The sequence below is a fragment of the Grammomys surdaster genome, unplaced genomic scaffold (assembly GCF_004785775.1).
Source record: "Grammomys surdaster isolate TR1022 unplaced genomic scaffold, NIH_TR_1.0 257, whole genome shotgun sequence".
Classification (NCBI taxonomy): domain Eukaryota; kingdom Metazoa; phylum Chordata; class Mammalia; order Rodentia; family Muridae; genus Grammomys; species Grammomys surdaster.
Genome location: NW_021604698.1, coordinates 4,772,380 through 4,792,443, shown reverse-complemented (window position 1 = coordinate 4,792,443; position 20,064 = coordinate 4,772,380). Strand labels below are relative to the sequence as shown.

Here is a 20,064-nt window from a genome sequence, read left to right as displayed (position 1 = left end):
AGAGAGAGAGAGAGAGAGAGAGAGAGAGAGAGAGAGAGAGAGAGAGATTGAAAATGCTGAACAGGAGAAGGACACTCATGTATTGCTACATCCTATTGGTTCCCAGGGACACTCCACAGCTCCGTCTTTCTTGTTATAGCCTTTTCTAGATGACTTCCGTCTTTCTTGTTATAGCCTTTTCTAGACTTCCAGTTCACAGGCTAGAGCATATTAGGATCCTGGAATGTGGAGCTAGAAGTAACATCAGAATTTGTTTTGGTTCAGTTTTAAACCCCTTCCCCCCATTTGTTCAATATCTTTTAATGAAAGCTTTTACAGAAGTGTTATAAGAGAAAAGTGAAGGTATCTGAGCCCCTGAGATTCCTTAAGTAAACATATCATAAATAAGCAAGCAGGTCAGAGCTGATAAAGCCACTGTAGGCAGCGAGCCTTTTAGTGATATCGATGTATGTCTAGTATGTGTCTCTGCTTTCTAACAACTAGCTTCTTTCCAGAAGCTTCTTTTCTCTGTCTTGATGCCTCATAGGCTCTCTACCAGATTCTTTGATAACCTCAATCATGCTATAGGTATTCAGTTATTCTAGCCAGTAGTCATAGTCCCCATGCCCACCTTTGCAGCACTGCAAGAACTATACCTCTACTTTAGAAATAGCACACCTTGCAACCCCCATGTTTTGAGCTGTAGAAGCTTATAATAATTGAAAACCAGTTGTAAGACATCTAGGATAATGAATATGGGATATAAATGAGACCCTTGCTTTCCTTTACTGTTGATGTTGGAACAGAGTGCTGGACAGATATTACTTTAGGGATTCATGAAAAGACACAACTGTAAATAGCAAAGAAACTGTAAATGTATTGTGTTAAATATGTAATTTAATTGAAAGCATAGGGCATGTGCGCTTGTTTTAAGAAACACCTGTCACATTTTCATTTCTCCTCAATCAATCTATGACAACTCTACTCTAGATTTCAACATGGCACCTGGAAAAGTGCCAGCATGGGAGGGGTCATGTTGATATATTTCCATTCCTGATAGGGTGTGGATTGAAACTTCCCTGGCCAGGGCTCAGAAGCAAATCTGAAGGCAAGAAGGTAAATGCTTGCATGCTTATATCATTTTGAACAACCAGGACTACACTGGAAGTTTATTTTAAATGCTAGAAACCCAAAGCATGTAATTGAAATGATCCTATATCTTACATCTATTAAGTCAGATGCCCTTAGAAAGAGTATTTTGTTTTATGATGGTTTGGATTTTTCTATAGCTATGGCAATACTATTAGAATATAAAAATAACATTCTATTCCTCAGACCCCAATTGCCCAGTCAGAGAATTGATATGTCTGGTTGAGTCTTTAAAAGATGAAGCTGATTGAATATTTTCATCTTCACATTGAGATTATATTTCATCTTTTAATCCATTATTTCTGAAATATAAAATGGTACAATATACAATGTCTACATTTTAAACAATGTGAATTTAAATGCATTTTTTTGTGTCATATCTTGGGAATCAGTTTTGATTAACGTCTTTCACAACTACTTCTTTATTTTTAGGTATTATTTACTGTAGCTTGTTATTTCCTGGTTTCACCATTGATTCCAGCAGAATAACATCTAACTATATAAAGTTGGAGTTTCATTCTTGGGTTGTTAGATGACAAAATTATAGAAATTATAAAATCTGAGAGATTTTTGGAGTATTAATTTTTTCCTATCATATATAGGAAATAATATTTTTTAAATGAAAATATGTTTGTTTATTTGTGTGTGTGTGTGTGTGTGTGTGTGTGCGCGCGCGCGCGCACCATGGCACATGTGTGGAGGCTAGAGGGTGACTTGTGGAACCTGGTTCTTTCCTTGTACTTAGGGATCAGAATCAGGTGATGAGGCTTGGTGGCAGCTACCTTTACCCTGTGAGTCATTTTGGCAACCAGGAGAGAGTAATTTTATTCAAAATCCTCTGAGTTGTTAGAACCTCTATCCAGTTCAAATTTAACCTTTTTCCCATAAAGGGAAACAAACACGAACTGTTTCTAATCTAGTAAAATATTAATCTAGGGCTGATTCTACTATGCAACACTTCCAGCCATTAAAACTGCAGCAGATGTCAGCATGTTTCAATAATGCTGCCTAAGATTTCAGGTGTTAGAGCTGTCTTCCACAGAAACAAGGGAAAGGAGTCCACACACACTTGCCAAATGCTTCAGTGTACTGGCATTCTGTTCTCTACTGACAGAGTACAGAGATGGATAAAAACTCTGGGTTCATCCTCAAGGACACCATATTTAGAAGTGAAGTGAATACTAGATACCAAAAACCAAGTACTTATGAGTAATAAGGACAAGCAAAGAGACATAAATGCAGTGGTCGTCATGTACAATGGGGACTAATTGACCTTTCAGGAGAAGAGGGTGGCGGCAAGCTTAAGAGGTGTTGCATGAATAGAGAAGCCAGAAAGACAGAACCTATGTGTGACAGATCATGTATTGATGTCTTAAACCATCTAAGAAGGCTGTGAATGCAGCCAGATCGTAGAGCACATGGGTAAATCTTGGTTCTGTCTCTAGCACCACGGAAAAGTAAAACAATAAAACAGAAGATCATCAGACCCCTCCCACTAAGTCAAACAACAGGAAGTTTAAAAAGGGTCTTTTTCTTAACAAAAGAAAAACATTAAGAATTCAAAGTACACAAGAGACAGACAAAATTGCACAAGGAAGATTCATTTACTTATAAAAATTGGAAATTGATGTGTTTTAAAATTTACTTACAATATGATAATTTCAGGTTTGAAATGACAAAGTAGCACCAAAATAATTGAGAATTTTAAATAATTCAGAGTAAAAATACTTCTACAATAGCAATAACGGGAAGTAAACTTTAGGAATCAATTTCAGCTTTTGTGATACATATTATGTATATACATGTATAACACACACACACACACACACACACACACACACACACACACACGTGTTATATAGTCAACCCGTACATTTCATGCCTTTAGTAGAAGAGTGACAGGTGAACATGAGCAGACATTAACAGACAATAGCTAAATAGAAGAAAACATAGACTAAATGTTCCCACATTAGCAAGTATCACTGGAATATCAGTCAAATGTAGTACTATTGTTTTGTATATTTACTTTTAAAGACTATTAATGTGTGTGTGTGTGTGCGCACCCATGGCCATGCTGTGATGTGGGAGTGAGGCTCAGAGGACAACTTACAGAAATCACATCTCTTGCACTATTAGGGTCCTAAGGCTCAAACTCGGGTCCTCAGGCTTGGCAGCAAGGACCTTGACCAGCTGTGCCATCTTATTAACCCCATTTTATATTTTAAGTAATAAAGAAAGACAAACAGTGATATTATCTGAATATAGATTATGATTCGTGTGTCTTTATCTGAATCCCTGAGATGTTAGTGTGAAAGATAAAAACTCTTACATTATTTGGCCTAGAAATCTCATGCTGAAGAAGTATCATCAGGAAATAAGATGAAAGAGGAAACAACTGTATTTACGAAGATGTTCGATTTATAATAGTGAAAGATGGAAAACTAACAAAAATGACCAGGATTAAGCCATCAGTTTATAAATTACACATATTCATTGAATTGTACAGAGAGTAAAAGGACAAATATGAACACAGTTACAGTGCAGACATACATGTAAGACACAGTCTGAAGTGAGGGGTTGTGAAGACGATGCATGTACATAGGGGTACACAAGCACACATAGACATGCACACATACATGAATGAGCATACATACATGCATGCATACATTTGCACATCCATTCACAGGCCTATGTCCATACATATGCATGTACACACATATACAATGCACACATGTGGACACATGCACACACATAATATATATATAATATGAAGTGCATGCTGAAATTTCAAGACTTCCAAGCACATAAACAAAGACAATAAAGGTATGGATACCATGAGGAGAAACCTTTCACTGTCACTATCCTCCCATCTGTATAGTAAGTAACAATTTGAGAATCAAATCTCTTTTGTGTTATCACATTCCTTATATACCTTGTTAGAGACTAAATAGTATATCAGTTAGTTGGAAATATTGGCAAAATATGATAGCTTTTTTTTTTTTTACATAGGTGGGTTTTTATTTTATTTTCTGAACAAAAGTTACCTGTTGCCTCATCTCTGTATCATGATCAGGAAGAGGTGATCTTGGGGTTAGTGGGTATGAACTATGCAAGACAATCTCAATTAAACTTATTTACAGCCTTGTTATCTCAATTTCTGTCTGTAAGCAATATGAAAAGTCTTACAAGGCCAGTACTATGAGCAATGGTTATGGGAGGTGTAGGAGGACACACTGGAGTCTAAGACACACTTTAGCAGGGAGGAGATTCAAGAAATCCTAAGAAGGACTCTCTAGGCTGGAAATTCTTTGTGCAAATAGCTGCCTTGGTGAGAGACAGGAACTGGACACGTGCCTGTAGCAGGGGTTGTCATAACAGAGATGAGTGATGGGGTATCCAGGATGTGGCATTAGGGTGCTAGTGTTTGCTGAGGGTGGGGCATGTAGAAGGTGGGACAATGAGTCTGGTGTCAGTCTGAGTCGACCGGTTTGCAAACTAACGATCACTTTCTTTGACAGCGTGAATTTCTAAATTTATAAGCTTTTTTTTTTTTTTTTTGAGAAATAGAGACAGTATTTGTAAAACATCAGGTATACTGTGGCTAGAATTCTAAAGTCATCCTGGGTGAGGGTAACTCTAATGGACTGAGCAGAGTGGATTTACAGGGACGTTACTACTTTAAAAGGTTATTTCAGGGGTGTTTGGAAATAGTGATGACTAGGGAAAATCATGTTCAAGTTTTTCAAGTTGCAGCTTAAGAGGCAACCTTCACTGGCCGTCAATCACCCTTCGACTTACACAATCTCAGTTTGTACAGTGACTGTTTTCCAGAGTAAAAGGGAAGCACTTCTTTTTGATCTTGGAGAGCACACCCTGCTTGCATCTACAGCCTGAGTTTCACTGTGAGGTATTGCTTTTCAGTTTTCCAGTTTTCCAGTATTCTTCATTCTTGTACCAAATACAAACTGGCAGTGTCTTAGACTAACTGCCATTTTTTTTTTAAGGTTTTTCGAGATAGGGTTTCTCTGCGTAGTCCTGGCTGTCCTGGAACTCACTCTGTAGACCAGGCTGGCCTCCAACTCAGAGATCCGCCTGCCTCTGCCTCCCGAGTGTTGGGATTAAAGGCGTGTGCCACCACTGCCCGGCTGTCATGTTTAATAATATATAATGCATTTAAAAATTAAACAGATATATGAAAGTAATATTTATATATAAATCCACATGAATGTGTAAAGATGTAAGTTTACCATACAAGCAACACCTCGATAAGGAGCACTATCAGCTTCTAGAAGGCTCCACGCTCAGGGCCTATGCTAGGGTCCTAGGGTGTCCTGGAACTGATCCTTCCTTTCTATAAGAGCAGATTCCATTCTTTTCCAAATCTGGGAATACTGATGTCCTCTTTGCAGTTTAAGCTTCACCACAGTTGGTGCATTTACACCATAGAATTTAGCAAACACTCTAATGGTTCTGTTTGGAGAGTCAGTCTGTTGGATCACTAATGTTTCTAACTGAGACTGACCCCTGTTCCTCAAACCCACACTCAGATGTAACCATTCTCCTCAACTTTAAGATACCAGACTGGGTTGTTTGGTAACTTTATATATTCTGTCAATATTTCTCAAAGGCAGACATTGCATGTCTTTCAATTCATCCTTTTACAATACCTAACCCAGTCTGAGGAGGTTATAAACATTTATTAAATGTTAAATTTATTAGATCATTTTCAAGTATAAAAAGCTGCATCCCTACCTAATTAGCCAACCAACTAACCAATCAGTCACAGAACCAACCGACTGACCTTGATAAGTTGGTTATCAGATGGCATCTTAATCAAGATATTCCATGTTCATTTTTCCTATATTCTAGACTGTTGTGTAAAGCCAGGCAGAACAAACATTGTTATCTTGTTAGTGCTGTGACATTAACTCTGCTGTTTTTTTTTTCTTTCTGGTCATCTTATGTTACAAAAATGATGTGCTAAAGGCACCCAGAATGCAGTAGGGGATTCAAGTCAGTCTGTGGCATGCTAATAGGCTCAGAAAAGGAAGCCGAGAGCAGCCAAGCCAGGAGAGTCACAAAAACTAGTTCATAAAATCCCTAGACATTGTCTACAGAGGCGGTGGAGAGACAGTCAGGATACTCACAGTGTGAGCAAGAGATAGCACGAGTATTAGGAACAAGTGCAAATACTGCTAATAAAACAACAGTGTTGTAAGAGAGAGAGGGCCTGGGCATGGAGAGGTCTTAGCCTGACTTTTCTCCTGGCCCACACATGGTAGTGTGCAAATCACTGCACTTCATCTGTTCTCAGACTATTTCCATTCTGAGGAGAAGGGAGTTGGTCTACATGAACGGTCATGTTCTTCCTAAGGCAGGGAAGCTTTCGTTCCTTTAGTTCTGTGAGCACTGATGCTGGGGATGAACAGCCCTCCTGAGGGCCAGACATGCAACTGCAGAGTGGGCATTCACCAGGCTGAGACCACCATTGGCCAGCCAGGATCGATCATTCTGTGTGTCCTCTGACCCCTCTGTGAGTAGCAAACAGCCAGCCAGAGTGGCCACTGCTTCCTCCATCCACATTGTGATGTTACCTGTATCAACTGCCGCAACAAAAATCAAGGCTTTAAAGGCATTACGCTTTTTTTTTTATAAGGTTACGATTAAATTTCTTCAACTCAGGCCATTGTTATCCCTTCTTTACTAGTACGCTTGCTTCAAAATTGCTAATGGAAGCTGAATTTAAAGTGACTATAAAGAGTACGAAGGTATTTCCCAGTAAAAGCATGGGCAGGCTTCCGAGGCAATTCGACTTTATTGAGATACCCAGAACACACATTATCTGAAGAAATGCTACTTTTCAGGGAATATTGCTTGTGAAAACAAACAAAACAAAAACAAAACAACAACAAAACCTCAAATGGCCTCTAAAATTAGGCTCATGTATCACTATCTTTTACGAGAATTGTACACAAGGCATTTTGATTGTACCCACCTCTTCCTTACCTTCCAGTTCTTCCCTTGTGCCCCCAGGACTTCTTGAAAATAAAATCTACGCTTCTTTTTCAAATCTACGTCTCTCTGAGTTCAATTAGTGTAACAGTCTCTAACTGTATACACATGGGTATGGGGCTGACCACGTCAGCCACATAGAGTATTAAAACAAAAAGTTTAACTCAAACCCAATGTCAGGGCTGGAGTAGGAAGAAGAAATCTATTACAATTTTGTCAGAAAAAAAAAAACCCTTAAGAATAATTATAGACTCAAATTTAAAGGGGGTGTGACTGCACCATTGTACATTCAGTGTGTACAATGATGTGTGTGAATGTGTGTGTGTGTGTGTGTGTGTGTGTGTGTGTGAAATCAGCCTATTTTCATTGAAGAGGTGATACTGTTGTAGTTAAAACACTGTAGCATGACAGTGTTCATGTGAACTTTATGTGTGATTTGCTTCCTCAATGCTTTGCTCTGTCAAGTGATGGCATCCACTTGGCAGAATTTAAGAATTAAAGCTCGTGTGTGTAAAATATTTAACACATGTGAGGAAGACACGTTTTTTAAAAAGTTGCTTAGGATCTTATTGAGCTGTGCTTCATATGTACAGTGAGCTTCCATCAAACTGGGAAGATATTAGAGCCACAAGCGCCATTCCCTTCAGGGCATTAGCTGTGTCTCAGTGCTTAACTCTGTGTTCAGTGTCTTACAATGGTAACACAAACCAGGGTTTATAATTGTGTCTTAGAAATATGTGAGGTCCATAAGGGAAGAGAAGAAGAAACCATTTCATTTGGGTTGTGTGTGTGTGTGAGACCTAAACACTAGTCTGCATTTCTACATGGTGTGAGGGTGAATCAAGGACTTGACATTAGGGAAGTTGTTCTCCTAGTTTGGCTCTGTTTTACCTGTGCTGTTTGGCTGTCACAAAGGAATTAAAATCAATAGCCTCTACATGGTTGGTGGCTTTCAAGCTCTATTGCCTCTTGAACAATATTGATGAGTAGCTAAAGTATGTCAAATTAGATTGTACATATGGCTAGTCAAAAGATGAAGAGGTCTTTAACAGAGGACACACACATAACAATTTGCTGGACATTTTCTCAGCCACGGACCACGGAGGGAAGAAGAGTGAGCAGAAGAGGGCAGAGCTCAAAGGGAATGGAGCGGTAGACTTCTTTTCTTGGCTGCTGGCTTGGTGCTAGCCTCTTCCTTATTTTACCTGAATGAAGTTCTGACAAGAGTGAGTGGACTTGTTCTGCCCTCTGCTCTCATGACTTCGACCTCATTTGGAAACAGTCTTTACAGATGTAATCAAGATAAGATAAGGTCATGCTAGTTCAGGGTCCTGATTCAGTGGAAGAAGAAATGTGGACACATGTATGTACACATACATGTATAAGATATACATGTTATGTGAAGATGGAACAGAGGTTAGAATGGCACCTCTGTAAGCTGAGTAGCAGAGATGGCGGATGACACCAGAAGTGGACGAGGACAGCCTTTCGCTGAGAGCCTCAGGAGCAACCAGCTCAGCAGATACCTCCATTCTGGCTTCCTGGCTTCCAGTGCTGTGGGATAATAGATTCCTGATTCCCAAGCCAGCTGACTAGTGGTATTGTTTTCTGCTGTGGCTATGAATGAAAAGACTTCTATCAGTATTAATACAGATACCAATTTCATTATTTATATGGAAAGTTGATGACTTTAATTTTCCAATTCTTCCCCTCCACTTTGCTTTCCTCATGCTCCTCTTCTTCCTCTTTTCTTCCTTCCTCTTTCTCTTTCCTCTTTTTCCTTTTCTTTCCTTCTGGTTCCTCTTCTTTTCTCTTTATTTCTACCTCCTTTCCTGCTCTCCTTCCTTCTTCTCCCGTTGCCTTTCCTTATCTTGCCTATGCTAGGCAAGTTTTCTACCACTGAGATCTACTCAAAGTCAAATTTTCAAGTTTTATGAAACACATTGAATAATTGCATATTGTTATATTTTGGGCATTAAAAATAAGAATTGCTTGCTTATTCATTCTCCTCATTCTCTTTTTTTCTTTTTTCTTTTAGACAGAAACCAGTTTTATAATGGATTCGCTTATTGCAGCAAATAGCAAATTTTGCTTCGATTTCTTCCAAGAGATTAGCAAAGATGATGCTCATAAAAATATCTTTGTCTGCCCTCTAAGTCTCTCAGCTGCCTTTGGTATGGTCCGCCTGGGAGCTAGAGGGGACAGTGCACATCAGATTGATGAGGTATGTATTGAGAAGGATGCCACACAGGGCCCTGTGCTCGGTCTGGGTCTGCACAGGAAGCTAATCCGATTCTCAGTGACCTGGAGTTGCTCACTCTGCCCAGCACTGGGGCTTGTAAAAGCTCCAAGGTTTCATTTACATTTTTACTCATCTTTCCTGTGGGATCTCCCTCTCCTCCCTGCCCGACAGACAGCTTTTCCCCTTCATCTTTGTTTCTTTACCTCTTCACAACAGTCTAAATGGCTGTCACTCTTTCTCTCTACAATTATTGATCCCAATATTGTTAGTAACCTTCAATAGGAATATGCTTCTTTTCTTGTTTCTCCCATTAACTAGAAGTTAATGGCCTATAGCTCTTAAATTTCTTCTTTGCTTTGGTTTGGCTATATTTATTCTACCTTTAATCCTTTCTTTCTGCTTTGTGTCTGAAAAAGGTGTCATGCAGCATGGGCTGACCTCAAACTTTCTATGAAGCTGAAGATAATCTGGAACGTCTAATCCACTGGGTTAAAGGAGTGAACAGGAATAGAACTCAGGGCTTTGTGCACACTTGACTAGCACCTTATCAACTGAGCACATGTCTGCCCTTAAATATATTCAGAGGACGAGGGCAGTATTTAGTGAGCCCCACTTCTGTGAACTATTGTTGACTATGCTGTTGACTTCCCATCCTTCATATTCCCTGAAAGGCCCTCCCTCTGTCATTATCACACAGGTATTACATTTCAATGAACTTTCCAACGATGAAAGCAGAGAACCCAATGATCCCTCTTCAAAAAGCAAAAGCAAAGACAGCTCTCTGGAAGGGCAGAAACAAACATCAGCTTCTCAGAATCAGCAGGTGAGTATCTGAAAACTCACTTCTTTGCTAATTGCTCACTCTGCCTCTGTTGTGCTTAGTGATACATGCTTACTCTGAAGAGTAGGTGCAGGCTGTCACAAACAGCAGTAATTGCATATGATCTGCAATTCCTTTCTGCCTACACCTTTTCTGTGTCCTCAGCTGTGCTCTATTCTTCTCTGCCTTCCCAAACCTGGCAACATAGGACAATGACATTTTCATGGCCTGCTCTGTATTGCTCCTTTAAACCTTTAGTGGTGTTTAACTTCCCAAATATTATGAACCCATTTGTTTCTTCTTTTGTTAGAGTGAGTCTACAAATGAGCATCAATTGCTTGGTTGCCAGTTTGGGAAACTTCTCTCCAGAATAGACAGAGACAAAACTTATTACACTCTAAGTATGGCCAACAGACTCTATGGAGAGCAGGAATTCCCAATCTGCCCGGTGAGTATCAGGGAAAGGTGGGCACAGAGTATGTTCTGTAAATAAGTGAGATGTGGCACAGCTGGTGTGAGCCAGGAAGACATGGCACAGCTGGTGTGAGCTAGGGGAACAAAGACCCTACTTTACATCACAGTAAGGTTCTTCACCCGGTTTGAATCTTACATATCAGATTACATATCTAGGATTTTTAAGAGCTAAATCCATACATGTAATTCATTTATTAAAAGAATATACAAATCAATGTTTTTGGTAATATATTATGTATTTAAAATTATACTAAAATACAGATTAATAAAAATATCCACCTAAACCATTTTAAAGTTTTGTTTGAATGTGGAATTAATTATAATTATATTCACAATGGAACTAATATGGTTTTCATGAAACTGTCATCACCCAAACTGAAAGACTGTGACTATTAGGGTGGCCAGTCCCCTGATGTTAGACGGCCAGGAGTTTCTTTTTCAGGGTCTCTTGGTCACCATCTCATCTGACTGACCAATACCTCCATATGATTTTTGTCATGCTCTTTCCCATGTGTTTGAATTGAACAGGAATACTCTGATGACGTAACTGAATTTTACCACACGACAGTCGAAAGTGTAGATTTCCAAAAGGATACTGAGAAATCAAGACAAGAGATTAACTTCTGGGTTGAAAATCAATGCCAAGGTAAGAAAGGCCTGAGTAGCAAGGCTGGCATGCCTTTCCATGTCAAAGAAAAACAGTGCCCCTCCCCTACCTTTGCAACTTGCTCTTCTTCTGGGGCCTACTGTTTGCACACGTGGTGCGTGCTCAGAGCTCCTTTTGAGCAGGGTCAGATAAGACTGGGTGCCTTCAGGGTGGGGGCATTTTATCATATGCTTCTGATTTTCTTTTTTTTCTCCTAGGATCTCTTATTTTATGCATACTTTATAAAAGTGAGCTTCTCATCTCAGGCCTAAGTGTTAGAAGAGGGCACCTTATGATTGTCAGTGTGGGGCTGGAGTTACTCTTGTTCAATGAACGCTTGGAGAAGCAGAGGGAGAAGTGAGACATTGCATCTCCTGCCTCTAAATTTGAGACTCTGACTCAGGGCACTTGTACACCTGAGTGACTCACAGCCAGGCAACCACAGGGGTTGGTTTATTTCCAGTTGCTTTTGGTACTTGATGCAGTGCTTTCTGTTTCTTTCTTGTATTTGGACGTATACTTCTTATTTCCTGTACTGATTATTTATTTATTTATATCCCAAATGCTGTTCCCCCCTCCCTCACAAAGTTCCTCCCCATCCCTCTCCACTTTTCCTCTGAGATGATGGGGCTCCCTGCGTATCCCCCGACCCTGACACATAAAGTGTCTTCCAGATTAGGCTTATTATCTCCCACTAAGGCCAGACAAGGCAGCCATGGAGATTGAGCTGCACATCTGCCACATATGTCTGGGGACCTCATTCCAGCCCATGTATGTTCCCAGAGCTCCAGGTTAGTTGACTCTGTTGGTCTTCCTAGGGGTTTCTATCTCTTTCAGGGCCTTCAATTCGTCCCCTAACTCTTCCACAAGTATCCCTAACCTCCACCCAATGTTTGGCTGTGGGTATCTGCATCTGTTTAGGTCTGCTGCTGGGTAGTCTCCGAGAGCACAGTTGTGCTAGGCCCCTGTCTGCAAGCATCACGGAGTATCTTTAATGATGTCAGCGACTGATGCTTGCTCATGGGATGAGTCTCAAGTTGGGCTGATTATTGGTCGGCCATTCCTTCTGTCTCCACTCCATCCCGGCACTTCTTTTAGACAGGACAAATTTTGGATCGAAAGTTTTGTGCATGGGTTGGAGTCCTTATACCTCCACTGTGGATCCTACCTGGTTACAAGAAGTGGCCTATTCAGGTTCCATGTCCCCACCACTAGGCATCTCAGTTAAGGTCACCCAAATTGACTCCTGGGAGCCTCCCTTATCCTAGGTCTCTAGGACTTCCTAGAGATTCTCCCTGACCTCATAACAACCCCAGGTTGCTGCAGATTTCTATTCATTTTCCTGTCTCTCCTGTCTCCCCACACCTGATCCTGCCTCCCCTCTCTTACCCAGTTCCCTGCCTCCCTCTGTCTCTTATGACTATTTTGTCTCCCTTTCTAAGTGTGATTAAAGCATCCTTGCTTGGTCCTTTCTTCCTGTTTAACTTCTTTGGGTCTGTGGGGTGTATTGCGGGTGTTCTGTAATTTATGGCTAATATCTACTTATCAGTTAGTACATATTATGCCTGTCCTTTTGGTCTGGGTTACTTCACTCAGGACATTTTCTAGGTTTCCTGTACTCTTACTATGGAGTTAAGATCAGCTTACTAAGAGTACTTTCTTAAGGGAAATCTTTAAATCCTTCAATTATCTACTCTTCCTTTTCTATGTACCTGGGAATTCCTGAACTTTCAAGATTCCATTCAGCTATCTAGAAGGTTGTAGTTTGGTGAAGAAACCCTGTCTGAAACCTAATATATATTTTATCTTTAATGAGGTAGCTTTTCTAGAGTATTTTGAGTGTAGTTGGTGATGACATAATTTGTTATAGAATCTATTACAGCCTTATCCTGTACCACCATGTAAAAGGGTTAAGACCTCAACATGCATTCAAATGCTTCGTGATTTAAGGTGGACATGCCTTGGAATGGACTAGTAGTGGACTGCAGCAACAAGGCCACCTCCTGACATTTCAGGGGTGCTTTCTGTTGTTCTTACTTTCATATCACAGGGTGCCTCGTCCAGGACCAACACTCGCTCATCTTGTTCCTTTTTTGACTCTTTGGCATCTCTTTTTATAGTTTACAGCAAATTACTCCATGAAGAAGGGACAAATGTTGGTACTTCTTGAGGCTTAATGTCTAGGTGGGGCTTAGAAGGTGCTCCCTTCTACAAATGCATGTGTGGGTATTTACAAAATTGAATGAATTCTTCTTTTGAGGTGAAATGAAAGGGGGTATATAAACCTCTATAAAGTAGGCTTTATATAACCATGTGTGTTTGTACATATGTGTGTGTGTCTATGTGTGTGTATGTGTGTGTGTGTATGTGTGTTTATATGTCTATCATCTACCTATCTGTTTAAGTGTGAGAGCATATAATGAACTTTGGTTAACTTCCATAGAGATAGGAAGTTCATATTGTAGTTACTCTATCCAGCATATTATAAAAGTCAGGTGATTAGCTATATAACGAGAAACATAAATTTTATGTTTGGTGACTTTTGAAACCAAAAGTGACCCAGTGAACAGAGGAGATGTTTATGTTCACAGTGCTCTAGAATGGGTCTTCCTTCAGGGCAGTGAGAGTTCTCCTCTATAACTCTCACTTTCCTTCAAGCCTCCCATAGTGCTCTGGGTTTTTAGTGTCTCTATGAACACTTTTCATGCAACACATGTTCTGGCATGCTTTTCTAGGTAAAATCAAGGAGCTGTTTGGCAAGGAGGCTATTGATAAGTCAACTGTGCTGGTGCTGGTGAATGCTGTTTACTTCAAGGCCCAGTGGGAAAAAGAATTCAACTCTGAAAACACCGTTGATGCATCTTTCTCTCTCAGTGAGGTACTTAATGTATTAACTGCCATTTTCTAGGTAGTCTGCTCCTAATTCTATTAATGGTGATCAGGATGAGTGTTTAGAGATTCAAGCCAAATGCTTAGATCTAGAGTTATGGCTTACAATTATAATAAACCATTTGTGTTTTACAGAAGCCAGTACCTAAAGTCCACTGAACCTTTTAAATATAGCTATTCTGTAACACAACACATATCTCAGAACATCCATAATACTAAACACATACAATTTGTTAATCAATTAAAAGTTTGTGTAGATTGGTGCATGCCTATAAACCCAGCACTTATGAGGCAGATGTAGGAGGAACATAACAAGTTCAAATCCAGCCTAGTCTACATAAGAAATAGCAGACCTTGTTTTAAATTAGAAAACAAAACAAAACAAAACAAAACAAAACAAAACAAACGTATACACGTAAGAAAAGAGATGGGCCTCTTCAATTTGAATTTGCTTCTGGTCTCATTTAACATATGAAGCAATTCAACTTTCCTTTAAAATTTCCAAGACCCCCGCCATCTCTCCAGAGACTTGTCTGTCCTTTATCCCCTTGTCCAGAACTGTAAACACTCTGAATATATGCTTTCTAGGAAAAGTGGTCTGGCATGCTCTTGGCAGTTCAGAAAAAAGCAGATCAGCCTGATGGCTTCTGAATATTATCATTTCATTACTTCATTTTTATCCAAAATAGCATGATGCAAGGGGTGGTATTACCTCCACTTGGAGTTTGAGGGAAAAGATGCAAGCTAAGTTAATTAGCCCCAGGAAAAGATTCATATATATATTTGTCCACAGATTTTATGTTCTAAGAGAGATAATTTAAGATTGGAGGAAAGGCCAGAGGTCAGATCCCAGACAAATGCATGTTAGCCAGTTAGCTGTGCTAACAAGTGTGTCTTACAAGCATGGTATGTCCTCTTTTGTATGTAGACAACCTCCCCAATCCCAATGTTATTGCCAAGCGGAAGTGCTGAGGGTAGTGTCTTTGCTTCTGAAGGAAGCCTGTGGTGCAGCTGTCATTTTAATGTCTAGATGATTATTGTTTAACCGAGGTTCTTCTTGGTGCCATATAGAGTCATTCAGGCAGAAGGGACAAAGGTGAATGAAGACAAGGGGTTGGGATGTGCTGGACATGGGAGAGTTGGTGCTTTCTGGCCTTGCTTTGGTTGATATGAGAGGATATGAGAGATCCTTGAATTGAAAATAGTAAGTAGTTTTGAAAATTAAGGAGCTGATAAAGGACATGGGAGGATAAAGTTTTGGCAAAGCAGAGGACTCGTTATTGATTTGTAGGTAGAGCGATGTCTTAGGTAGGGTCACTGGCTTGACTCTGAACTTCTGGTGTAGATCTTTCCCTTCTTTTTTGCGTTTGTCATATTTATTTATTTATTTATTTATTTATTTATTTATATTCCATCTGTTGCCCCCTCCCTTCTTAAAGCACCTTCCTTCTCAGGGATGTTGGGGTAACGGGTGTTTGAGCTTTTTATGGCCTTCTGTGATTACCTTTGTAATCTCTGTGTACCTCTGTACACACTGCAGAATGAGAAGAAGACTGTAAAGATGATGAATCAGAAGGGTCAGTTTAACATTGGCTTCATCGAGGAGCTGCAGGCGCAAATCCTGGAAATGAAGTATACCATGGAGAAGCTCAGCATGCTGGTCCTGCTTCCATCTTGCTCAGAAGACAACGTGAAGAGCCTGCAAGAGGTAGAGCTCCATTGTCACATCTGTACAAATTCCAGATCACCGAGGAGTAGCACTGGTGTTTGTCATCCAAGATGGATGATATCTTAACTGATAGAGACATTGGAGAACACATGGACTCCGGAGGAGATTAGATATTTATTTCTTACTTGTTTCAACTCAATGAGCAAATGCTAGAACAAGAATCTTCCTTGCTTAAGTTCACAAATTTCTGCAGTCACTTTGTAGACCAGAGAATCTGTATGCTAAGTAGTTTGAGAATTTCCACAAAATAAGTAGCTCTTTCTGAAACAGTTTGACCTTTGGCCTCTGCATTAGACTATCTGACTTCCTAGCTGTGTATTTTTTGAGAGAACACAATTAATGAAGCCTGGGGAGGCCCACTGTTCTGAGGAGGGGGAGTAAAGACAAGATAGGTAAATAGATAAACATATAGAAGATAGATAGATGGATAGAGATATCAACATGGTAATTATAAGAACTACCATTATTCAAGATATATGACATAACAGCATTATTTTAATGTATACTAATTGTACTATATGTGCTACTTTGGTTAGTACTTGGGAGAGCCTTTTCATATTATCCCTGTTTCATAGAAAAGAAAGTTTTACTTTACAGTGGAAATGCTGGCCTGAGTTTACCCAACTGAATTTTCTGGTGTTTGAGTGTGAGCCTGCCTTCATTCAGTGGGGTGCTGACTGTCCTGTAATTTTTAGGGAGGAAAGATTTAAGTGAAGTCTAGAGAGAAAAGATTAAAAAGAAACTATTTTTGAGGTTTAAAGAAAGTCTTTGGAGCATTATGTAACTGACTATTAAAGTGGATGAACTTAAGAACTTTGAAATAACAGATTTCTTTTCAGGTTTATGAGCTGACCTTAAACTTTTTCTTCTTTTTTTTCTTACAGCTTGAAAAGAAAATAAACCATGAAAAATTACTCGCCTGGAGTAGCTCAGAAAATATGTCGGAAAAACCCGTAGCCATTTCCTTTCCCCAGTTCATCATGGAAGATAGCTACGATCTCAAGTCAGTTCTACAAGACATGGGCATTAAGGATGTCTTTGATGAAACGAAGGCTGACCTTACTGGAATCTCTAGGAGTCCCGATCTGCATTTGTCCAAAATTGTCCACAAGACCTTTGTGGAAGTGGATGAGATGGGTACCCAGGCAGCTGCAGCCAGTGGGGTGGTGGCTGCAGAGAAGGCCCTTCCATCCTGGGTGGAGTTTAATGCCAACCACCCTTTCCTCTTTTTCATCCGACACAACCCAACTCAGAGTCTACTTTTCTGTGGCAGAGTCTATTCACCTTGAATCTACTCTGGCTTTTGAGGGGTTGAGGTGAATGGCAATATAGTTTTCCCCTTGTAAAACCTGGGCACTTGTGTTTAGCTGAGTGCCTGAAGCTGACTACTTGCTGCTACAGTTGTGCACAGAATCCTGCAAGCCTCCCTTAAGTTTTGTTCTGATAACCTCTATCACCAGAAGCCAGATCTCACCACTTGTTAATGAAGTAGCCTCGCTCCCTCCCTAATCTTTACTGATCTAAACTTTCAAGCATATAAATTCACCTTCTATGATTTGGAGGTCAACACAATGGAGACTGGTATTGATTTTGTTTAAGTTACCTCCCTCTTTATGAAAAAATACTGTAAGTTAGTCCTTGACCATTCTGAGAGATTCAAAACTCAAAATGTGGTTAAATGTGCTTCGGAAAACTTGGTTCTGTTTCTAGGGTTCTTATATTCACAGATATCCTGTAGGTAAGACTCTTGGCCCCCTTTTCGTATGTGTTGTGCTTCATGGAGATGGCCTGTGATATCTTTTCAATCCAGAGAAGATAGGAGGTGGGGACTTACTTAAGTGATGGCTCAAGGATATGTACATGTCCCAGCCAATACTCATTTTGCACAAGACAATGATATTTCTGTCATGTGTCTGACCCTGACCAAGAAGGTAGCAAGTCTCTTCTAAAGGTCTGGTCTTTCTCAATTTTCCATATCGAACTTTATAGTCATGCCTCTTAGGCATCATTGCCACAAACTCCCCTCTGTCTCTTTGTTTTCCTCAGAGAATATCTGTCTATAGCTAGTTGCTCTTTATCACTAGGATGGTAGACATGATGTAGATGTCTTGGATACCCTCTTCTCTATCTTGTTTAACCTTCAGAGATCTAATTCTCTGAAGGTTAGACAGAGGCCACACACTAAGGACAGTCCTTGCCTGGACACAGAGTATGTGAAAATTCTTTTCAGAAAAATTGTTGGTTTTACATCAAGCTCTACTTGACTACTAGCCAAGTAGACTACTAAAGGACTACTACCAGGCTACTAAAAAATGAATACAGGTTCTTGGGGCCCCAGCTTTGCATCTGAAATGGTACTCAGAGTTCATGACCTTTGCTTTACCCTGTTAGTCTGAAATGGAGAACCAGTGAGACTCTTCTCTCACAAGTATACTTCTTGGTACTGGTCCAACTTTCCTGCCCTGAATAGTGACTGTCCTCCTTTCAGCTGCCATTGTACAGGGAAGTGTGGCTGAAGCAGGTTTTGAAGGAAACGGATTCATTCTGCCTGATCTAATGTTGACCGACTTCCTTCCTTCCTTCCTTCCTTCCTTCCTTCCTTCCTTCCTTCCTTCCTTCCTTCCTTCCCTCCTCTCTTCTTAGTGACTTCTTTCTGTTATGAGAGACAATCCTTGCATTCTTTTTCTTTTTTTAATTTTTATTGAATGTTTTATTTACATTTCCTATGTTGTCCCCTTACCCCATCCCCCACCCACCCAGGAACCCCCAATCCCCTCACCCCTCCTCCTTCTTCTCTGTGGATGTAACCTCTATCTACCCCCCCACTCCCACCTCCCCACCCTCAAAATTCCCACCCCCTGGGGCATCCAGCCTTCATGTGGTCAAGGTTCTCTTCTTCCACTTATACCCAGCAGGACCCTCCACTCTTACATATTCAACTGAAGTGCTGGATCCCTCCCTAAGTGCTCCTTGCATTCTTCACACAGCTTTTTTCATCTTTTAAGTTTATCAATGCAGCAAAAACAACTTGAAACGGTAGGCAATTTGAGGAAGAAAAAGTTCACTCTTTTTAAGAATTCATTTATTATTTTTTATTTTATGTTTGTGGGCATATTGTCTATAGGTATGTCTGTGCCATGTATGTGCAGTGCTCATGGAGATCATATAAGAGTATTGGATCCTTTGGAACTGGAGCTACAAATGCTTGCTAGCTAACACGTGGAGGTCAGGGACCAAACCCAGGTCCACTCCAGGCTCAGGAAAGATTTGGCAAGATTTACTCTCCAGAGGCAGAAAGACTGCTCAGCTCAGTGGGCTGAGTAATGGCTAGGAAACCAATAGATTATCATGGTCACGAGCATCAGCACGTCCACTGTCCTGTGCACAACTCCTTCCATCCAGCAGTATTGACAGGAGGAACAAGTGGGGTGTTGCAGCTTCAAAACAAATGGCCTGCTGTCTGGTGATCACAGTGTTTGGTAAGAAGACTCTGGATACAGAGTCGTCAACAGTCCCTTTGCTGCTCCTTCAGACTCCCCATGATCTTATTTTGATCTGTCTCCTCTTTATGACTCCTATTGTGTCTAATACATCTTTCTCCATCAAACATCTCCCCAAATTTTCCTCCTGAGTTGGGGCAAACTGGAATGTGTTGCTTCATGTAGTTGCTGTTTACTTCTTTTGTACTTAAAAAAAAAAATCACTCTCTCATTACCTCAAGGCTGTTTCACCCTATGCAGCAGAGTGGGAAGATGTGCAGCTGGCTCAGTGGATTTCTTAGATCTGTAGTTGAATGTCAGTCCAAATATAAGAGAACCCATGAAGATAAACTGTCCCGAGATAGTAAACTGCCAGAGCAATACAAATGAGACTAAATAGATTTTAAAGATAGTTAAGAAGCAAAGATAATAACACACCAGAATATATAATTAGAGAAATATGACAATAAGATGATTTCTCTTAGAATTTATGAGAAAGAGTGGGAGTTGTAGAAATGAAAAGAGAACGAGGGTTGGGGAGATGGCACCATGGGGAAAACACTTGTCATGCAAGCATGAAGACGCCCAGAATACATGGAGAGTTGGGCACACAGCAGTTGGCCCTGGAGTCCAATGCTTCTACTG

General features: G+C 40.3%; 1 protein-coding gene across 1 annotated transcript; it reads left to right on the top strand.

Moving 5' to 3' along the window:
• The first annotated feature begins 1,045 nt into the window (after positions 1-1,045).
• Serpinb12 (serpin family B member 12) lies at positions 1,046-17,512 on the top strand. Its single transcript, XM_028775624.1, has 8 exons — positions 1,046-1,095; positions 9,179-9,364; positions 10,080-10,205; positions 10,513-10,650; positions 11,205-11,322; positions 14,058-14,200; positions 15,752-15,919; positions 16,825-17,512. Exons 2-8 carry the CDS (start codon positions 9,197-9,199, stop codon positions 17,227-17,229), a joined length of 1,266 nt encoding a protein of 421 aa, XP_028631457.1. The 5' UTR covers positions 1,046-1,095; positions 9,179-9,196; the 3' UTR covers positions 17,230-17,512.
• The last annotated feature ends 2,552 nt before the right edge of the window (positions 17,513-20,064 follow it).